Here is a 21,728-nt window from a genome sequence, read left to right as displayed (position 1 = left end):
AATCAATAAGATTTTGGTTTCATATTTTGGTGTAGTGACTTTTCCGAATTCCAGTTCTCTTTCATGGCTTATTGCTGAACTCCCAGGATTTCGTCAAAATCATTGTGAATTCTGGTATTTTGACAGCCGTATTTCTTTGTAGTAAAAGATTTTTCTCATACCTCATACCGCCCACCCCTTAGATTAGTAGCAGCTTCTAATTATGAGACCAAAAGTAAATTACTATTTTTAATGTCCTTGAATCAATCCCAATTTGAGTTCTCTTTCATGGCATTTTGCCGAAAAGTCAAATACACACAATGCCAGTCAGTCAGTTATATGGGTGAGCATAAACACTAACAGTTGTAGATATTGGATCTGTGCACTACCTCTTTAAGTGACAACATATACCTGCTGCTGTCTTTGTCTCTATTCAAACAACAAAATAAAGTTTTAGCAGTTGGAGCTCTTTCATGGACGTGGGCTTTGTGAAGCACTCTGTGGTCCGTTTATATGGAAACAGGGTCTTCAAGGTGAATATTGGTGTTTGTGTTCACTTTTGCTTCAGTGGTTCCATGCTGTTGTTGGCAGTCCCTATCATTTATTTTCAATTTTTGCCCACTATTGTTTTTCGCTGGTGAAGCCTTGCTATGCTTTGTGTACACAGTCATATTCGTTAGAACAGTTGTTCTTAAAACACCAAACAACTGGGCTGTTAAAGTTACAGACATGACTAAACTATCACATTGACATAAGTATTCAGACCCTTTGCTTCAACACTTGAACTTTAACACAGGTGCATTGCATTTCTCTGGATCATTTTTGAGCTCTTTGTACTGTCTCAGTGAAGTCCACCTGTGGCAAATTCTGCTAACTGGACATGATTTAGAAAGGTACATACCTGTCTATATAAGATCTAACAGCTGAAAATACATATCAGAGCAAAAACCAAGCCATCTGGGGGCGCAGATCTGGGAAAGGCTACTTGAAACATTTCTGTTGCATTGAAGGTTCCCAAGAGCACAGTGGCCTCCTTAATTTTTAATTAAATTAATTTTGGAACAACCAGGAATCTTCCTCACCAAAGTGAGCGATCACTGCAAAAGACTTTGGTAAGTGAGGTGACCCAGAAACTGAGATCATGTGTAGAAATGTGGGTGTGGGTGTGTGTGTGTGTGGGGGGGGGGGGGGGGGGGGGGACTTACAGAATGACTACTGCAACACTTTGCCAATCTGGACTTTTGAGGCAGAGAGGCCAGACAAGAGCATCAAAATGAGCAAAAAAGCACCTGAAAGACTGTGGGAAACAAAATTCTCTGGTCTGATGAACCTCAAATCCATTTCTAAAGATAACCAGCAGAACATAGCAGCTGAAGTAGTGCTGTGCAGCTTCTGTAGTACCTTCAAGGACCACAGGGGGGCACCAGAAACTCATAAATATTCACTCTGAAGAAAGCGTCTTCCATTTTAATAAGAACATCCAACAGGAATAGTTCTTTTACTCACCCTTGTGATGTTCCAAACACATATGGCTTTCTTTTTTTCTGTGAAACACACAAGGAACTTTTTTGAATTTTTTTTTGCAGCTGATCTTTTTCATAAAATAAAATGGGGAATGGGGTTTGCAGATTAATGTATCATAAAGGAGCTTGTATGACTCATGCACTATTGTTAAGTCTTAAGAATTCATACGATATGGAGGAATAGACCCAAATTCAATTTCTTATTCACTGGTTCTCCTCCACAACAGGAGTCAAATATTTGTTTGCATTGTGCCAGGTTTGATGTCGATGTCATGTCATTGATGCTGATACCTGGCGTAAGGCATGAAGGTGAAAAAATGATGAGAGAATTGTCATTTTTGCCTGAATTTTTCCCTGACAATACAGACACTGTGCATCTGTGCATTGCGTATTACAGATTAATTGGATGTCACCTCTTTCACTTCACCACTCTGCCATGTTACTTCATCAGATGTGTGATAAAATACAGGCAAATTCATGACAATTCAATGTTGTGGCCACTGTGAAGGTGTAAATTAGGATGAAAAATCCCAAGATGTTGTAATTAGCTGACAGTATCCACTTCTCTAATGTATGGCTGATGCAGACCTTTTTACTTTTAAATCAGTAGATGTTTGATAAAAATTGTTTTAAAAAAATCTATTAAAAATGATTTATTTATTTAGCAATTTTGGGGCCTTTATCTTAGATATTATAACAATAACATTAACAATGCAGTAAAAATAAATGTGCTTCAAAAGGTTCTTCAAGCGATGCCATAGAAGAACCATCTCTTTCTTACCTTTTTATAATCTGAAGAACCTTCTTTTGCCACAAAGAACCTTTTGTGAAACAGAAAGGTTCTTCAGATGTTAAAGGTTCTTTATGGAACCATTTAGACAAAAAGGTTCTTCTATGGCATCGTGAAGCACCTTTATTTTTAAGAGTGTAGTCTCCAAATGGCTGGACTTATTAATCAGAATTTCTGCTCATCCAAAAATAATACTGTACTTACCATATTCAATTCAATTCAATTCATACATATTTCATACAAAAAAATGTTTTTTCATACAAAACATTTATTTGTATAGTACTTTTCAAAAGCAGCTTGACAGAAAATCTGGCAGTTTTGTATGTTTCAGTGATTCTTTAAACATTGAATAGTTTTCAAGAGCATGATTATGAACACAATTAAGCGTTTGTGTTGGATTGCCAGTTTCTATGTTGGATTTACCCTGTGCGGATTATTAAAGAGTGTTTAACTCTCATCTTTGTCTTCGTGCATGTTTGCAAACAGCTCTTTGTGACACAAATATCCCATTTCAACAAAATAGGCTTATAATATTATCTGACGAAACAATCCATTTTGGAGAAACCTTGGTCAAACAGAAGTTAATTAGCAAATACAGTAAACAGCACACACACACACACACACACACACACTGCGACAAATGTTAAACCAAGGCACCGAAGCGACTCAGTATGCAACCAAGCGAGAGAAATCCGTTCTGCTCCCTCTCTCTGCCAGAACGTCTGTCACTCTCAGATATTAGCACTCCTCCTCTGATTGGCTGAGTCAGAAAGGATGATTTCCTCCCCACCGCTTATGAGTATTTTTTCAGACAGTTCAGTTGACCCAGTGTGCTGTGTGTCTGCACCTGCTCTCTGGGTTATGCTGAGTGCAGGATATTAAAGTCATGCAAATTTGTTTCAGAGTGATGTGTCGGAGACCAAACCAGCTTAATTTATTGGAAGCCATGTGATAGTGTAGTCATAAATGTTGACAAAATAAATTCATAGAGGATGTATTTTAAATGTACTTTATCTTCTGGGAAAATTAACCAGAAATGTTTTGATTTTCGTATAGGAAACATTGCTGTTGTAATTAATAAATGTTAAAAAAGGGGAACAAATTAACAGTCAGCAAACCTGATCCCCACAAACCTGAACAGGTAAAAGAACTAACAGGTCAGATAAGACACTGCTCTAGTAGAGTGCAGTGTGTTTCCAACATGGTGAATTTCTACAAGATTGTTGTTTGCAAGAGAGACACTGAGATTATACATAATACATAACTCTTTCTTATTCTCTCTTTTGGTCTCTTCTGACTTTCACTCTTGTCATATGGGCTTTCATTGCTACTTTCTCAACATTGTATAGTCAGTTGGGCTGTTTAGAAGTTTGATGCATCTGCCTAGTTCTCCAGACTGTTGTTTGTCCCTGCCAAGCGTCACTTGAGGGTCCACACTATGGCTCTGAATCCATTAAGATAACACGTTTCTCTCTCTCTTTTTTTTCTTTTTTTTCCTGAAGGCAAACTCTAATCTATAACCATTCCCAGAAGAATCTGCAAATTTGCTACAGCGTTGAATTTTAATTGTAAACAAGAGTACAAAAGGTGTAACTAAGTAAGTTTTCTCCCATTGTATAAAAGTTTTAGGGTACAACAGGGCAAAAAGCATGCCTTAAAGGGATAGTTCACCCCAAAATGAAAATTTGATGTTTATCTGCTTACCCCCAGGGCATCCAAGATGTAGGTGACTTTGTTTCTTCAGTAGAACACAAATTATGATTTTTAAGTCCAGCCGTTGCAGTCTATCAGTTGTATAATGCATGGCAATGGTAACAAAATCTGTGAGAGTAAAAAAAACATGCACAGACAAATCCAAATTAAACTCTGCGGCTCGTGACGACACATTGATGTCCTAAGACACAAAACAATCGGTTTGTGCGAGAAACCGAACAGTATTTCTATAATTTTTTACCTCTAATACACCACTATGTCCAACTTCCTTGAGCGCGCGCACGGCATCCGGTGCGTGAGGTGTGTACGCGCTCTGGCGTAGTTTACGTTAATGGGTGTGTTGATATCCAGCCGAAGAGCAATCAACCATAACTTCAGGCGAGCAGGCTCAGAAGTTGGGAATACGTGGAAAGTCACCACTCTCGAATGAGTTCGCGCGAGAGAACGTAATCTTTTAGTTTTAAGTCGGTTTGAACAATCCGGATAAGTGCAAGTAAGTACCGTTTTGATTAGCCGTCGTACCTACAATGACTGTGCACTGTGTAAACAATGAGTGACGTATACATGCAAGAGATCAATTCCGGAGCTTGCGTAAACTATGCCAGAGCGTGTACACACCTCACGCACCAGATGCCGTGCGCGCGCTCAAGGAAGTTGGACATAGTGCTGTATTAGAGGTAAAAAATTATATAAATACTGTTCGGTTTCTCGTGTCTTAGGACATCAATGTGTCGTCACAAGCCGCAGGGTTTAATTTGGATTTGTCTGTGCATGTTTTTTTTACTCTCATAGATTTTGTTACCATTGGCATGCATTATACGACTGATAGACTGCAACGGCTGGACTTAAAAATCATAATTTGTGGTCTAATGAAGAAGCAAAGTCACCTACATCTTGGATGCCCTGGGGGTAAGCAGATAAACATCAAATTAAAATTTTTGAGTGAACTATCCCTTTAAGGAAGCTTTTCACTGCTTCTGCCTGATTTTAGGAGAAAAAAAATGTGAGAAAATAAATGATAAAAGCAATTTGTTTAAAAGTCATTTACATGTATGAGGTGGCGAGGGAAACCTTTTACCCCACACTCAGTGCAAAAGGCTTATCAGCATGGGGCCTCCAGTTATGATACAAATAATGTAGCTGAAGTAATATGTATTGCATAATATCAAAAAATTGAATACTTGTTTAAAACAATCACTTCAGGAAAGGTTCTACCATATTTATTTATTTTGATAAATAATTTGATTTACTTTTATTCTGTCATTAAAATTTGTTCATAAATACAGAAACAAATTAATAAAAAAAATTAAGATTCTAAACTCTTCTTAATATGCTTATTAAGGTGATGCCATAATAAGCTAATATGGCTTTGCAGAACCAATACTTTAAATTTAATTTGAATATTATAATGTTTTTAAGTATAATTGTTTAATTATAAATATAGTGATTACCTCTACACCCGAACTTAATAAATGATATTATTATATGGCTCTATGGAATACTTGATTCTGATTGGTCAGTCGTGACATTCCGAGGGCGCTTTTATCCCAAATATCATACTTTTACTTTCTCTTTATTCTATCGAAAAACTATTGATTTAATTAACTTGAACAAAACACAATCTTTAACACAACATTTGTTTCAAAAATATATTTGGGAATTTTAATGATTCTCATTTGGTGCGGGAATCTACATGATAAAAAAACATATATTAGACCAACTTAGACCTGCTTGATGCCCTTTTAAAATTGGAGAGAGGGCAGAAATGTGAACGCAATTCTGTTTACAGGTGGAAAAGTCATCTTTAAGGTGCAAAAGTAATTTTTAAGCCATCTACTGTCTTTTTTCTTTAGGGCTGGACTGTTTCTTCCATTGTGAGGTTTTTCTGGCTTGTTCATTAGCTAGTAAAACAGGGTCAGCTTTTAAGTTGCTTTGGTTGAGTTGCTTTGACTCAATAAGATAAGGCTTAAAGAAATACCAGCCTCTGGAACAGTGCTAGATTATCAATATTTACGGGGCATTAGGGACCTTACAGAGCTGAACAAAGGGCACTGTGCATTGTACAGCAATTTAACTTAGACTTAGTAACACTCCCTATAAATACAGCAAATACGGAGGATGTGCCTAACTTTATGAAGACAATGCAGAGAGAATTTTTTCGTTAATGGAATTAACAAAGTGAAAATTCTGCCATAACTCTATCATCTCATGTCATTCCAAACCCATATTTGAAATGGTAATTTTTAGAGCTTGACAGCCTTAGTCCCAGTTTGCATCTATTTTATGGAAAAGAGCAGTGTGAATGACCTCCATGACTTCTCTCTTTGTGTTGCATGGAAGAACAACAGGCATTGCCATAGGCGATATCGGCAGCTGCCTAGGGCATCACAACAGGGTGCCGCCCCAGCAGAGCTTTCATGGTGTACACTGAACTAGTTTCACACGATTTCTCAAACCCTGCTGTTTACCACATTGTGCCCACCTCCATCATCATCATCATCATCATAAAAAAAAAAAATTTTAAATGCCACTCCAGGAACACAAAAAGGCACATTGACTTTGAAAAGCAGAATTATATTGGTAGCTACAAAACCAGTTTTTGAAGCCTTCAGGGTTATACAAGACCTTATTCACCCTGTCTTTGCAATAATGAATGGCTGATGCACATTATCCCCTATTTAAATTTATTTGAGTTGTATAGACTACTTTAATACTTTAAGTGTGCTTTTATGAAACATGAAGTGTTAGCACCCATTCATTATAATTGCATGGACAAGAGCAAACAGTACAGTTCTTCCAAATTAAGAAATTAAAAAGCTATACAGTTTTGGAACAAGTACAGTAAATTATTTTCAAATGGGCTAGTGCTTTAATTAAGAGTTTTGCAGTCATAGCAATCCCTTGTAATTGTAAACCAATAGACCTTGTCACAAGGAAGGTTCTGTCCTTCATTAATTTGCTGACTGTTTGGTGCAAAATTCTAACAAAAAAACAGATGAACTAAATCCAACAGACATTAAGTCAACTTTGTTTTGTTTTTTTACACAGCTTTGCTTTTTTTTGTCTCCCTCCCTATAACTACTGCCTAGAGTGCTACAGATTTTCAATACAGTGTGTTCAGACGGTCACATGCCACTGACACAAGAATCCCTCTGAAATATTGATTAGTGACTTTCTCTTCTACTCCCTCTGCTTCTAAAATCTACTTCTCAAAACCCTTTTCCTCCTTCTCTGTGGTAATCTTTCAGCTGTGCAATATTTTCTGCTTTGTTCCGCTTTGCTGCTGGGACTCATAACAGTATAACTACTTCAGAAATTGTTCAAAAGCACACCAATATCAAGAAATCCAATATCAAGAAAATTTAGGAGATGTGTTTCTCATACAAACCTTAACTGTCACATAAGGGCCTGTTGTGAAGACTCTTGGGGTGACATCCAGTTCACTAAAGGAATTATGCAAATAGGATGGTTAAATGACCATAAGTTGGTATTCTAGCACATGTATGGTAGTATGATAGTTTACCACATTGCACCAGCTCAGTTAGAAACAAGTTACCATCTTTCAAAACACAGCTATCATCTTAAATTGCCATCATTACAATACAAAAATTTCAAAATTGATAGACAGTTTTACAATTCTTCATACTAATGTAACGCAGCAAAAACTAATGCTTTTGAACACATTCCTTTCTTGAAGTATTTCAAGAAAGGCTTGGATTATAAAAATAAAATGGAAAGGATTTTTTGAAAGAGAAATGAATGTCAGAAATGAATGTACAAATTGAAATTAAATGAACAAATTAAAAAAGGTAATCAAATGCAAAATAACATTTAACTTATTTCCATTGTCTTCATTGCTTGATTATTAGATAGTAAGGGTGTAACGGTACGCAAACATGACGGTTCGGTATGTACCTCAGTTTTGATGTCACGGTTCGGTACAGTTTCGGTACAGCAGGGGGAAAAACTATTTATATATATATTTTTTTTATTTGGCGATATATTGCCCTAGAAATAATTGCGAGAAACAATATTATTGTCATTTTATGACCGTTTTAAACCACTGACTATATACTGATATTTCAGTATCAGCGCTGAGCTGTCAGGCATTGTTACACCAGCAGGCAGTGGCAATGGATTGACTTTACGAGTGAGTCATTAAAAAAACATTAATTCAACGGATAAGCTTAAAAATGCTGATTCATTCATGAATAAAACAAGGTGTTCACATTAATTTACTTTGAGTGCCAGTTTACAAGGCTCAATCAACAATCAACGCATCACATGGGTTACAGTGAAGCTGATGTTTCACTTCATAGAGAACAATGCCATTGATTCAGTGCACTGAACAGCACTGACACCAGTCGTGGGAAATCCCCTTAAATACTGAAAGGATACTACGACATAGATATCGCTTTCATCTTCTCACAACTGATGGCAGACTGATTTTTCATGATTATATGAGTTGGCCTGAAGAAAGACAGACTCAGGTATTCACACACAGCTTAGTTCTGCTGACGTTGTCACCTCTCTCTTTCTCTCTCTTTCTCTCAATTAAATTTAATTCAATTAGTTTTTTATTGGCATGACAATTGTTACATTGTATTGCCAAAGCATAGTGTTTACATTAAATCTAGAACAGATATATGTTTTTAAAAACATGTATGAATATACATGCATGTATATATCAATTCATGGTTATAAAATTTTTTTTTTAATGATTCTACGGACCTCCTGCAATTATGTGACGGACCACTAGGGGTACGCGAACCCCCAGTTGAGAAACACTGCTCTAAACTATAGTGAGCCCCTTTACCATAGGCCTACTATAAGGTTACAGTTAACAACAGAGCCCAAACTTAAGGCCTTTCCACACTGAGCGCGATGCGAGAAAGCGAGGTAAATCGCTGACGAATGGTGCTTTCACACCGAGTGCGAAACGATTGTTCGCCTTCTGCTAATTCACACCTGCACGCTAGGTGGCACCGACCAACAATGCATTTTTCCTCAGATATGTATCTTGTATATGGATTTAACATCAAATTAAATTACTAATTTACTAAATTTACTAAAATACTAAATTAAGATAAACAAACTTTGGTTCTACACCAGAAACACAAACTATCTATAATGCTTACAAGAATAGGCAACACCCTAAAATATAATTAGAAGTTCAATTAGCATCAAGCTACACTTGAAAATGTATGTAATTATTAATGTATTTGCTTACCCACTTTAAACCATCATCGAGTGCTTGTAATAACTTCCGATTGTGATCGATAGTCGATTTTGATTCTATAATAAGCAGACACATGCACTATTTGTATATTTAATAATGCTACACTGCTAATATTTGTCATATACTTTATTGCTATAAAAATACCATGAGCTGCATACACATACAGAAAATATATCGTCATAATCATATGTCTATTTGATTTCATATTTCATGTGTAGAAAAATATTTCACTCGATTTATTTTAATACGGAAGATCTAGACTAGAGAGTGAACGCGTTCTGACTCATAACACTTGTGCAAGTGGAAAAAAAACGGTTGGTGCTCTACAGATCACATGATTCAGTGGAGAATTATTAGAAATGTTATTCTGTATAAAGAACATGTGAGAATAAATCTGTTCTCAAATACCAACGATAACAAGAACTCAGCATCCACTCTCTTATCCAGGATACTCTTCTTTGGTGTTTGTTTACACTGGTTTTCGAAAGTATATGTAACAGTGTCTGTCGCCAGGTGGTGGGTAAAACTTTTCTGAAAATATAACAATGCAATGTAGTGGGAACAACAGCCAGTTTTAAAAGGGATTCGCTGTTTCTGATGTAAGCGAATAAAACAATCTTTTCCGAAGGCAAGCTCATCATGATTGGTTAGCTGTTCTGTCATAAGTGACAAGAGCGAAACAAATAATAGGATACAAACGGGCTGATAAGGTCAGAGCAGTGTGATGGACAGCTTGTCTCTAGACACGGTTGTAATAACTCTTACCTGAGAAGATACTGCTGCTTCATTTCGGAAGATTAACTTTACCAATCTTTATTCTTCATAACCCGAGAATGTGGCGACACATAACTGGGGTTATGCCGCAGAAACGGTGCAGTGAAGTAGGCTATAATTTGAAAGGTTGCTCGTTCGGCTGTACACAGACGCTGAGTCGCTTCAGACAGCGCACCAGTAGCGCTTCAACAGACGAAAACACTTAATTATGTCAAAATATGAGGTTTTGGCATAAACGTAGTCTTAAATGAGTTATAAAAGTCTTAAATGACCGTAAAAAGTTTGGAGAAAATAGGATGTGTGTCAGATCCGTGTCATTTTCATCAGGTTTTGAAGAGACAACGCTGCTTTTAAAGTAAGACCCGCTAAAGTCTGTCATTGATATAAATCAATGAACAAAAGGAAAATAGAAATCACTGGACTGTATAGTTTATGCATATACAATTTATAGCTTATGTGACGATTGTTTTAAAATCACTTAATATTTCAGAGCCTATTAAATCTTAAAAATAATGGCTTTCAATTATACTGTAATGTTGAATGGCTATAATTTATAGGTAAAATTGAGGGCATAAATGCATTTAATAGAGACACCAGTAGCAGTATTGGTATCAATACTTCATAAAAAATTGGCTACTTTAAAAATATGCCATTAAAAACATATTTAAAATATACTGTCTTTATGTTGTTCCTACATTAATTTGGAGGTTCAATGTGAAATTATTACAATATAAATATATGATTAATCATGATTAATTACAAAAAAATGTGTGATTATTTTTATAATCAATTGACAGAAAGCACTAATGTTAACCTTTTATAGATTTTAGATTTCAATTTAATTTCTAATTTTATAGGTCCCCCAAGAAAGAGATCGGGACGGCCCCCACCCCCTTGGCCCCCTTCAAATTTTTAATTCGATAACCCAGCCCTCAAATGAAACTAACTGAATAGCCCTGCTCTAATCCGTTAACATGGGTGTGGAAAAAAATACGCACCACATACGCACTGCAAACTGAGTATGTATGAAACAGGCGTAACACAATGGCCTGCTCCGTTTGACGAAAACATACAAAGGACAAGAATCTCAATGTTTTTTAGGGACAAAAAATAAAAGATGAATCAATAGATCTGTTTGTTGTTTTTTTCTTGTAAGTAAAGTAAAGGACAAATTAAAAACATTGTAAATATGTTTAGTCATTGTAGTAGTAATGACTGCCTGTTTTTGCAAAAATAGTTTCATGGCTGGTAAAAAATGTCTTTTGGCCTGTAAATTTGATCACGTCACAGGCCATTGGCAGGTGTGGCAAAAAGTTAGTTTTAGGCCCTGTATGCAAACATGTATATTGCACATAATGTAGTTTTTCAATTAACTTCTAAATTATAAAAATTGTATTTGTTGTTGAAATAATTTCATTTAGACAGTGCCTCTCATAATGTTACGTATCCAGTCAATGAACTTCCGTCTGCTAGCCATCAGAGGTCACCCTTTCCACTTCATTGACTCTCGCACTACACTGTTGCATATCACCCTGGACTACATATCCCATCATTCATTACACTGATTGCACACAGCACTGATTGCACACAGCTGTTTCATATCACTCACTCACTACTTAACACTCATTCTCACTCCTTTCTAACTACCGAGTATTGTATGCGCTTATCGCCAGCAGTGATAGCTACTCTACAGAGCCCTCGTTAGCTTCCTAGCCTAGCCTAGTCTTGCCTTGCCTTGTCTGTTTTCTCGGTTTCTGATCTTTGCCTGTTTTCCTGGATTTATCCCTTTAGTCTTGCCCTTTTGATTCTGTTCGCCGTTCGTTGACCTTCGCTAGCCCTAGGATTATTCTTGTGTCTTGCCCGCCATATACCTGTTTGCCTTTGTTTGACCCTGCCTGTGTTTCTGACCTCTCTGCTGTAATAAAGCTTGCACATGGATCCGCATGTCTCACGTCTCGTCAGCCCCGTAACACATAACTCGTTTCATAACAGATTTATTTAAACATTAAATAATTAAGACATCACTAACAGGAAACATAAAATTTAATGAGTATATAGTCTAATATTTCACGAAATGCTCTTCTCTAGACTTTATTGCGAATAATGAGCTGTGGACACTGACGACTTGCCTGATATAAATGAAAAGCTACATGACCTTTTGTTTACAAGCTGTTTTATTGCCGTCTTTCCAAGGTTGAAGTGCTGATTGAGCGATTACATGAGGCATAAGATGTTTATTTCGCGTTAAAACTAGTAGTATAGAGGAAGGAATGATCGCGCTCCACGCTGCCGTTTAAACTGAGGCATTTACAGCAATCTGTCGCGCCACATTAAAGAGCGTGAAGACGGCATTTATTGTTTGAATTTCCTGAAAAAAAGGACATAATTTAAAAGATGAGAAAAGATGATTTTTTTAAATCAAAAGTAACAATATATAAAACTGGAAGTTTCCAATTAATTTCCGCTTGTGCAGTGGTTAAAACAATGCTGTATTTGTTAGGTACACATACGTACCGAACCGAAAGACCCGTACCGAAAATTTTTTGTAAGAATAGGTGTACCGTTACACACCTATTAGATAACGTCTTAATTACAATTAGATACAGTTTCTTTTTCATTTCTAAATTTTTGCATTCATTTTGATTTTGAAGCATATAGTATTTCATATCTTACTGGTTGGTGAGACAAACAAATTATTTATTTATCAAAAAGCAAGCCCTGAAAAGCAAACTTCCTTTGTGTAAGCAGCGAGCAAGGTAATTGTATATATGTTTGAATAGAGCCGGACACATCTGGGCCATGTTTGAAAGGCTGTAGCTCCATTTTGTGAAGGCTTAGAGGCTGTATAAGAAATGGTCTTTTGTTGTCTTAATGAAAAAAGCACCATGAAATAGCAAATTACTGTCTGATGGGAGAGAAAGGCAAAAATGGAGCAGACAGTAAAGCTCATTCAGGAGCACTCCCTATGTCTTGGGCAGAGGAAAAAGAGGCTGCTCTGAGAGCTAGAGAAAAGAGAGACTGCAAATAATGATCACTCCCAAATACATTGTTATTTAGTTTCTGCTGCCAAGGTCAGATTTTCTTTTCTTGCATTTGTTCTTACTGATAAGTTAGGCAAGCATTTGCTAGACCTTGTTTGAAACTATATTTGCCTCTCCCCCCTTTTCTTTTAATGAGTTATCATAAAACCTTGGTCCAGACAATAGCCTGTGATATGTATCTTGGCTAGATTGTTACTGTTAAGGCCATGTTTCTTACAGCAGAAATGTAAAAATTATAGTGGCTGGCATCGCTCATTGTAATAAAGCAATATCAAAAGAGCAAGTGTGTGTAATGGCTGTATGGCCATCGATTTTAGCACACAGACTGAAATGAGTTTGCTACTCAGATAAACCATAAACTCTTGACTCTTCCATCTGGAAAATGCTATAGGAGTCTCTGCTGCTGAACCAGCAGACTTTTTATGACACTATACTATTTATGTTATACATTTTTAGTAATGTTTAATACGAAGTATGTTAAATTAGTAAGTTATAATATGTTATAGTATGTTATAATATGAAGTCTATAAAGAATTCTTCTATGAAGAATTATCATCTCCTCTTCTTCTTGTCAGTGCTGTTTGTCAAGGCTGTCTATCTGTTTGACCTGCTCCATAACGCTTTAAATTAGCAATATCACATGAGTAGGAGTGTGATCTGGCTCAGCACAACTATGATTACCTGCGGCCTGAGGTCGCATGCTGATATAGAGCCATTGCACACTACTGCGAGTGTGATATTGATTGTAAGTGAAAACGAATTAATTCACCCCAATGGAAAACATATTTACACTTTCTGAATTGCTCCCTATCACCTATATCAGAAGTTCCTAAACTTTTTTTGTCAGCTAAACACCTTTTGACATTAAATATTTTCTTGAATTACCCCCTTAGATTTTAAGTATTTAAATTTCAAAAATTTAACAACACATTCAAATGTTTATGGTTCTCAAATGTTGGTTAATGGTAATATGACATGCAGGAAAACAAAATATTAATACAAAAGTACGTGTGTATTTCAGTATGTATTTTATTTTGATTGTTTTTATTTACAATATGGGTGACACAAAAGTTCCAAAATATATTACGATTATTTTGTCATATATTGTTATTGTGATATGATAAACACTTAATCTCATAAGAAAATGTCTTATGCTGCTGTTGCTGAAACATCCAGGCAAAAAGAACAAAGAGACCACACTTTGATGTCATTGGAAATAGTAGCTTTTTATGGGTGTTCACACCTGTTCACACCCATTCAATTTTTACAAGAACCAACCTCTTTTACTGATAATAATAATAATACTTATTATTATTATTATTATGTGTGTTGTGTTCTCCAAATACACATTATAAGTGGCATGCAAAGATGGTGTTCATGTGGAGCAGCTCTGAGACACCCAAATCACAGGAATACAAAAAAAAATGGTTTGTCATTTCAAATGTTCTATCATATGTCATTATATATATTGAGTTGGCTCATGCGTTCTATGTTTCATGCTTCAGAAATGTGACATAATTTCCGGTACGGGACCATAGGGAGCATCAATGCTCCCTAATTTTTGCAGTGCATTGTGGGATTTCTTTAGGGAGCAATCGTTCCAATGCACTTGAAGGATTTTGCCACTGAAACAGCCTTTAAAATGGCCGACTCCCTGATTAGTGTCCTGACTACTGAACTAGGGAGTTGATTGAGACGCACCCAAAGACACACCGATGACTCACTGATTTGGTTAATAACAGTGAAGAATCTTTCATAAAATGTCTATTAAACTGTCAAAATGTCTATTGTATTACACTTTCAAAATCCTAAAGGTTTGTTATTTTCATGATCATATATTTTAAATAAATAACATCTCCAGTGTGATTCTAATGAACCCCACTGTATGTATGCATAATTGTGTATGGAATGTTATACCAAGTTGAAAAGATCCAATATTGATAGTAGTAGTTTTTTTTTAAGCTATGGGCAAAAAAATACAGTAGAGCAAAATGCAAGCTTTCATCCTCTCAGTTGTGCAGTACGTCTGAAGTGAAATTTACATTTACAGTAACTTGTGTGATTCACACTTAAAGCACAGCGGTGGTGCCTTGATCTGTGTATGCGCAAGTGGTCATGCAAAAGTTTTATCAGAGCTGCACACGTTTATTGACTTGCACAGTTTAATTCTCACACTTTAATCGCCTACACTCTTAAAAATAAAGATGCTTAACGATGCCATAGAAGAACCTTTTTGTCTAAATGGTTCCATAAAGAACCTTTAACATCTGAAGAACCTTTCTGTTTCACAAAAGCTTCTTTGTGGCAAAAGAAGGTTCTTCAGATTATAAAAAGGTAAGAAAGAGATGGTTCTTTAAAGAACCTTTGACCAAAATGGTTCTTCTATGGCATCGCTTGAAGAACCTTTTGAAGCACCTTTATTTTTAAGAGTGTATTTACTGTATAGGCTGTGTGACAGTGAAGTCTGATTAGCTCAAAATGAACAGTATGTAAGTTAATGAAATACATACACCGCTGTTACTCAGGTGCCAGTGATTAACAATACGTAGCATAATATCATCAGACAGTGATACAGCTGTATTTCACTGGCCAAGACTATAAAACAAAGAATTAAAGTCAAGCCGCTTGTTGACTTTGGTCCTTGGTGGCATTTGTTGCTTTGTCAACATTTTTCAATGAACCAAAAAACAGTCAGCCTACTCCAAGAAACCTCTCATTTTATCCTGCACCGTTTTTTAAATCGGCTGTTCCCCTCTGAGTATGCCTCTATTGTCATGCCGTGAGTAGATAGCCAGTCATGGGGAAAAGTCAGTTAACGGAGGTCCACCGTATGAGAACTGTTCCTTGCTTGAATACGCATCAGTTGTCTTCCTTCCTCCTTCAGAGAAGTCTACTCTGCCCATTGCCTTCTCATCCTGAAATTACCCATCCTTATCTTTTAAATTTGTTTGCTCTTCTCCTTTTCGCTAAAGGGCATCTTCTACACCCCTATTCCTGAAAGCGATTTGATGTTGCTTTCGTTTCTATGTTTTAAGAATGGTTTAGGGTTGAAGGAAGTGCAAACTGTCACATATGCATTTGTTTTTGTAAATTGAGCAACATTTATGTTTTCAGAATAGAGAACTTACATTCATTGTGTATAGAGAAAACCAATCAATGCCACTGACCATTTTAACAGTTCAAATGATTTTCACTTGCCAATTCCAAGCTAATATTGTATATAAGAAAATGTTTGTAAAAACCTATTTCTAGAAGACAGAAGTTTTTTTGGTTTTTACTTTTGTTGTATGTCATTCCACACTGAAATAATTTGTGTTGCAGCTCTGGGAGTTAAAAAGAAAAAATCCCACTTTTTTTTCATACGGAAGTAGAGAATCATTTTCTCAAATATAAGACATTTGTCTTAAAGAATTTAACCTGCCTCTTTACAAAAACTTGTTTGAAATTGTTGAACTGAGGTCTGCTGTCATATAGGATTGATAGCAAAGATCCTGGCTTAACTCTCTTCTTACATATTACATTTAAGGACATTCTCAACAACCTGGAGAATGTGGAGTCATATGACCTGGAGGAAGATGACCTCATGTTGGATTTGGACTTGTCTGAAGATGCATCCTTACACAGCGGTGAGTGATGATATAAACTCAGCAAAACATCCGGTAACACTTTCTATGAAGCCCGTATTTATAATACATTATATGGGTATTCTTAGGGCATTATAATGAATGCATAATATATATATATTTAAAAACTTATGTGAAGCAGTGAAAAACTTAATATGTTGTATCATCTCATGATTAATCATAAAAACATTTTAATGCATTGTAATATTTACTTATTTGTGGTTATAGCTTTTAAGATTTATAATACTGTACCGTACACCGCTATATGCCATCACTGTGATATCTTTATATGAGGGAGAGACAGAGTTTGATGTCATTCTCGAGTGAAGTTTTAGATATCAGGCTGAGTTGTGAGCTTTTACTAGAACCTTTTTTCTGCAGTATCTGAACAATGAATACAGAGCTGACAGAAGTTCTGTCTGTGTGGGAGTGTAAATTCACCTGTGTTCACTTGTGGATCTGTCCTTATTTTCTCCTTAAAGGGATAGTTTAGCCAGAAATGAAAAAAAATCTGTCATTTACTCACCCTCAAGTTGTTCCAAACCTGTATGCATTTCATAAAACATAGAACATAAAAGAAGATATTTCGAAGAATATGGGTGACCAAACAGTTAATGGTTCCCATTGACTTCTATTATATGAAAACAAAACAAAACAATGGAGGTAAGAAAATATTTCTTTGTATTTAGCAGAGGAAGAAATGCATACAGGTTTGGAACAACTTGAGGGCTGAACTGTCCCTTTAAGGTTATTTTTAAGCTAATAAATTATATAAAATTATGTCTGTACCATAGTTTGATCCAATGAATGCCATACAGTACAGTATTTCCTTACAGAATGTCTTATTTATCCTGCTGTAGACTTTTACTTGGTTAATGATAAAACAGTCAAATAAATTCCTTAGACTTGTATTACAGGAAGGACACAATACATATTTAGAGACCTGAATATCATAGACAGGAGTGTTTGACATGGGCCAGTAAGCAACTTCACAAAAACTCTCACAAACTAGTTATTGATATACTTATCTGTTGTAGACACTGATGGGACATCACCTTATGAATGCTCTGAAAAAGACGGCTGGCCAACTCAGAGGAGGAGACGACAGCAATACTGGGGCAGGCATAATCAGTTCCGCTGTGAAAACAGGTGACCTTTTTGTTCATGCATTTTGACATTTGGTGAAATTATTGTACATTTTGTCAGTGCTCATTTCAGTGTGTAAGAGCAATACATTGTCATATTTTTCAGGTTAGTGCTACCCTTAGTCCCACAGAGCTGGACTAATGTGTTTAGCATCAAATCTGGTCAACTTTACACCTTTTTTTATTGGTGCAAAATGTAGTGTTTAGTGTTTAGGGATTGGCAAAATGTGCCTTTACCTACATTTTTGTAAAACTCTGAAAACATACCTATATAAACAATTCACCATAGGCGTGGGAAATGGGGGTGCTGAGGGTGCTGTAGCACCCCCTGTTTTTTTCTGTGGGCAACTGTTTAACCGTTGGGAATAAAAAAAAAACACTAAGTGTGTCACGCCCCTGGACTCTTTGTGTTGTGTTTTCCCTCCCCAGGTGTGCCGTGTTCCCTTTAATTAGTCATTCCTTGCACCTGTGTTTTCCCAATCACCCAGTGTTTAAAAGCCCCATTCCTTTCAGTTAGTGTTTGTCGGTCCTCAAAAGTCATTCCTTGTGTTCCAGTGTCTCCTACTTTCCCCGTGTGATCATTAAAGACTGTGAATTGAAGTTATCTCCGTGTTTCCTCGTTCCTCGCTCCTTGCCTCCCGAGAAGTGTGACAGAAGGGCCGACCAAAACAGTAACTTCCGTGTTTTCTCCTCCGTTTGTGTTCCGTTTTTTTCTCAGTGTTTTTCTTTCCGTTGTGTCCCCATGGATCCCTTCACTTGCCCCGAATTCCTCCTCATCCTGCTGGAGCAGGGAGACAAAGCTCTCGAGGACCATACCAAACTGTTCCTGTTGGTCGCGAACATCACCAGCTATCCGGACGACGCGCTCTGCTCTTTCTATGATGCAAGCCTGAACGCGGAATGCAGAGCGCTTTTGTCCGATGATGGCATCCACAATCCAGTGGGCCCACCCTCGGCGATGAACAGGCTGGGGCGCTGCAGCCGGCGGACGGATGGAGGCAGACGGATGGATCGCCTCAGTCTGCTTCTGGGCAGCCGAGAACTGCTGGTCAAAGAGGCCAGTCTGGGACACAGGGGAATTGAGGAACCAAACCTTGTCGGTGTCCCTCATGTCTGCCAGACACAGCCAGAGATGGCGCTCCTGGACCACAAGCGTGGACATCGTACGACCCAGAGAACTCGCGGTGACCTCCGTCGCTCGGAACACGAGGTCAGTGGCGGTTCGGAGCTCTTTCAGAACTTCCGGATCATGACCACCCTCGTGCAGGTCCTTCATTGCCTTAGCCTGGTGCACCTGCAGTAACGCCATAGCGTGTAAGGCGGAAGCAGCTTCCCCGCAAGCCGTATAGGCACTGCCGGTTAGACCAGACGAATGCCTACAGGCCCGGGAAGGAAGTACCGGGTCTCCCCGCCAGGAGGAGGCGGGCTTAGGACACAATTGCATCTCTACCTCCCGCTCCACCGGGGGGATCGCCGAATACCCCTTCGCTGCACCACCGTCGAGGGTGGTGAGGGAGGAGGAGCCCGCCGGCCGGTTTCTGGCAGTAAAAGGTGCCGTCCACGACCTGGTGAGCTCGTCATGCACCTCTGGGAAGAAAGGCGCCAGGGGGGGGCACTGAGAACCAGCGCGAGCCACCCCGAGAAACCAATCATCCAGCCTTGAGGGCTCGGGACGCGGTGGAGGTTTCCACTCGAGCCCGACCCTTTCGGCGGCCCGGGAAAGCATAACTCTCATCTCCGGATCCGATTCAGGCTTTGCCACCGTCCCGGAGGGCAGCAGCGCGGCCGAATCCTCATCGGACAGCTCTCCCTCCGATGCTGAGATCAACAAACGGCATCCTTATAAGGACGATCCGTCGTCTTTATAAAGACGCACCCGTGTAGCTCTTTTAGAGAAATTTGCTCTTTTCAGGAAATGCTCTTTTAGTGCTGAGGCGCACAGGGGAGATGGCCGCTTTGCAACACGACAGGGGGTAGTGCAGCCTGAAGTGCGCAACCCACTCGACACTGGAACGACCACCGCTGAAGCGCCGTCCCGCCAACACAGAAAGCTTCCGAGAGCGTGCTGAACTCGTAGTTCTCGAAATAAACATAGAGCAGAACGATGTTGTCGCTCGGCTCCGAAGCGAAAAGCTGGTATGCATTGCACCTGCTGCCTTATTATACTCACGCTGTGATCAGCGGCAGCTGGATGCAATAATTGCATGCCAATGTGCATTGGCTCGTTTAGTTTACACTCGAAGTAGATTGGTCTATCGAAGCGATATCCCAGTTCGTCGGTCACGACGTGACTCGTAGTGACCGACTGAAAGGGAACTATAGATTTTCGCACTTAGTGTAAATAGCATATAATATCACTAAAAAAATTACTGCTATTTTCACTTAATATCATCTAATTGCTATTTACGCTTAGTGTAAATAGCATCTATTGCTTTTGCACTAAGTGTAAATAGCCTCTATAGCCCCCCCTCCGCGTACAGCATTCCAACCTAAAACATCTTCCCGTGCCCCTGCAATTCATTGCAGTTTCCAGTTGAAATGAACACTAGTGGTAGTAAAACTCCAACAACTTTTTTCCTTTTCACACAAATTATGTTTACACAGCTATTTTATGGATCAATAAAGACTTATCTTTAATCTTAAAATCACGTAGTCAGCATATTCATCAGCAAGAATCAACATGATATCATTTTGCAGAACTTGTCACTAAAGGCACGTTTTTCCAATGAGCCTGGGTTGGGCAAAAACCAATGCATCGACCCTATGCATTGCGTAAAGTTAGTCAGCTCTTTCCATTTTTGAGTCCTATATCCAGCAGACGGCTGTAAACAGATTGTGAGTGGGCTGACGTTAAGCCATCTGAGGCTAAAGCTAACCTAAAAAGATAAGCAAATGTTTTTTTAGAATGAATACCCACATTCTGAAGGCAGTTTTTAACGGTCTTTGCTCTGAAATTTTGTCATTTATGGTTCCAGTTTTCTGCCTTTAGTCTCCAGAAGTGCATCTGTGTCTGTTTCATATGATTTAAAAGGCAAATTTCTCTCTTTGCTGCATGTCTAAATTGACATATTGTATAAAATCTGAACATGAATGATCATAGACACTGAAAAGTCACTGCACATGAGAACTTTAAACTTGACTGAACACAACTGTCTTTTGTCTCTATCTCTTCATTCTCAAAGCCACGTTGGCAGACCTCCTGCATGTCCTATATACAGTATACAGGTGCATCTCAATAAATTAGAATGTCGTGGAAAAGTTCATTTATTTCAGTAATTCAACTCAAATTGTGAAACTTGTGTATTAAATAAATTCAATGCACACAGACTGAAGTAGTTTAAGTCTTTGGTTCTTTTAATTGTGATGATTTTGGCTCACATTTAACAAAAACCCACCAATTCACTATCTCAACAAATTAGAATATGGTGACATGCCAATCAGCTAATCAACTCAAAACACCTGCAAAGTTTTCCTGATCCTTCAAAATGGTCTCTCAGTTTGGTCCACTAGGCTACACAATCATGGGCAAGACTGCTGATCTGACAGTTGTCCAGAAGACAATCATTGACACCCTTCACAAGGAGGGTAAGCCACAAACATTCATTGCCAAAGAAGCTGGCTGTTCACAGAGTGCTGTATCCAAGCATGTTAACAAAGTTGAGTGGAAGGAAAAAGTGTGAAAGAAAAAGATGCACAACCAACCGAGAGAACCGCAGCCTTATGAGGATTGTCAAATCGATTCAAGAATTTGAGTGAACGTCACAAGGAATGGACTGAGGCTGGGGTCAAGGCATCAAGAACCACCACACACAGACGTGTCAAGGAATTTGGCTACAGTTGTCATATTCCTCTTGTTAAGCCACTCCTGAACCACAGACAACATCAGAGGCATCTTACCTGT

The 21,728-nt window shown here is 38.0% G+C and overlaps 1 protein-coding gene across 4 annotated transcripts in view; it reads left to right on the top strand.

Annotated features, from left to right (window-relative positions):
* LOC107569472 (serine-rich coiled-coil domain-containing protein 2-like) overlaps positions 1–21,728 on the top strand; it is a 78,387-nt gene that overhangs the window by 26,437 nt on the left and 30,222 nt on the right. For all 4 annotated transcript variants that reach the window (XM_016255577.1, XM_016255576.1, XM_016255578.1 and 1 more), the window contains exons 4-5: positions 16,586–16,685; positions 17,720–17,831. In XM_016255577.1, the coding sequence (XP_016111063.1) occupies positions 16,586–16,685; positions 17,720–17,831 (212 nt within the window). The remainder of the gene's footprint in view (positions 1–16,585; positions 16,686–17,719; positions 17,832–21,728) is intronic.

This window comes from Sinocyclocheilus grahami, unplaced genomic scaffold (assembly GCF_001515645.1).
Source record: "Sinocyclocheilus grahami isolate Dianchi unplaced genomic scaffold, SAMN03320097.WGS_v1.1 scaffold1348.1, whole genome shotgun sequence".
Lineage (NCBI taxonomy): Eukaryota > Metazoa > Chordata > Actinopteri > Cypriniformes > Cyprinidae > Sinocyclocheilus > Sinocyclocheilus grahami.
Note: the sequence above shows the minus strand (reverse complement) of the source record. Positions and strands in the feature narration are given on the sequence as shown.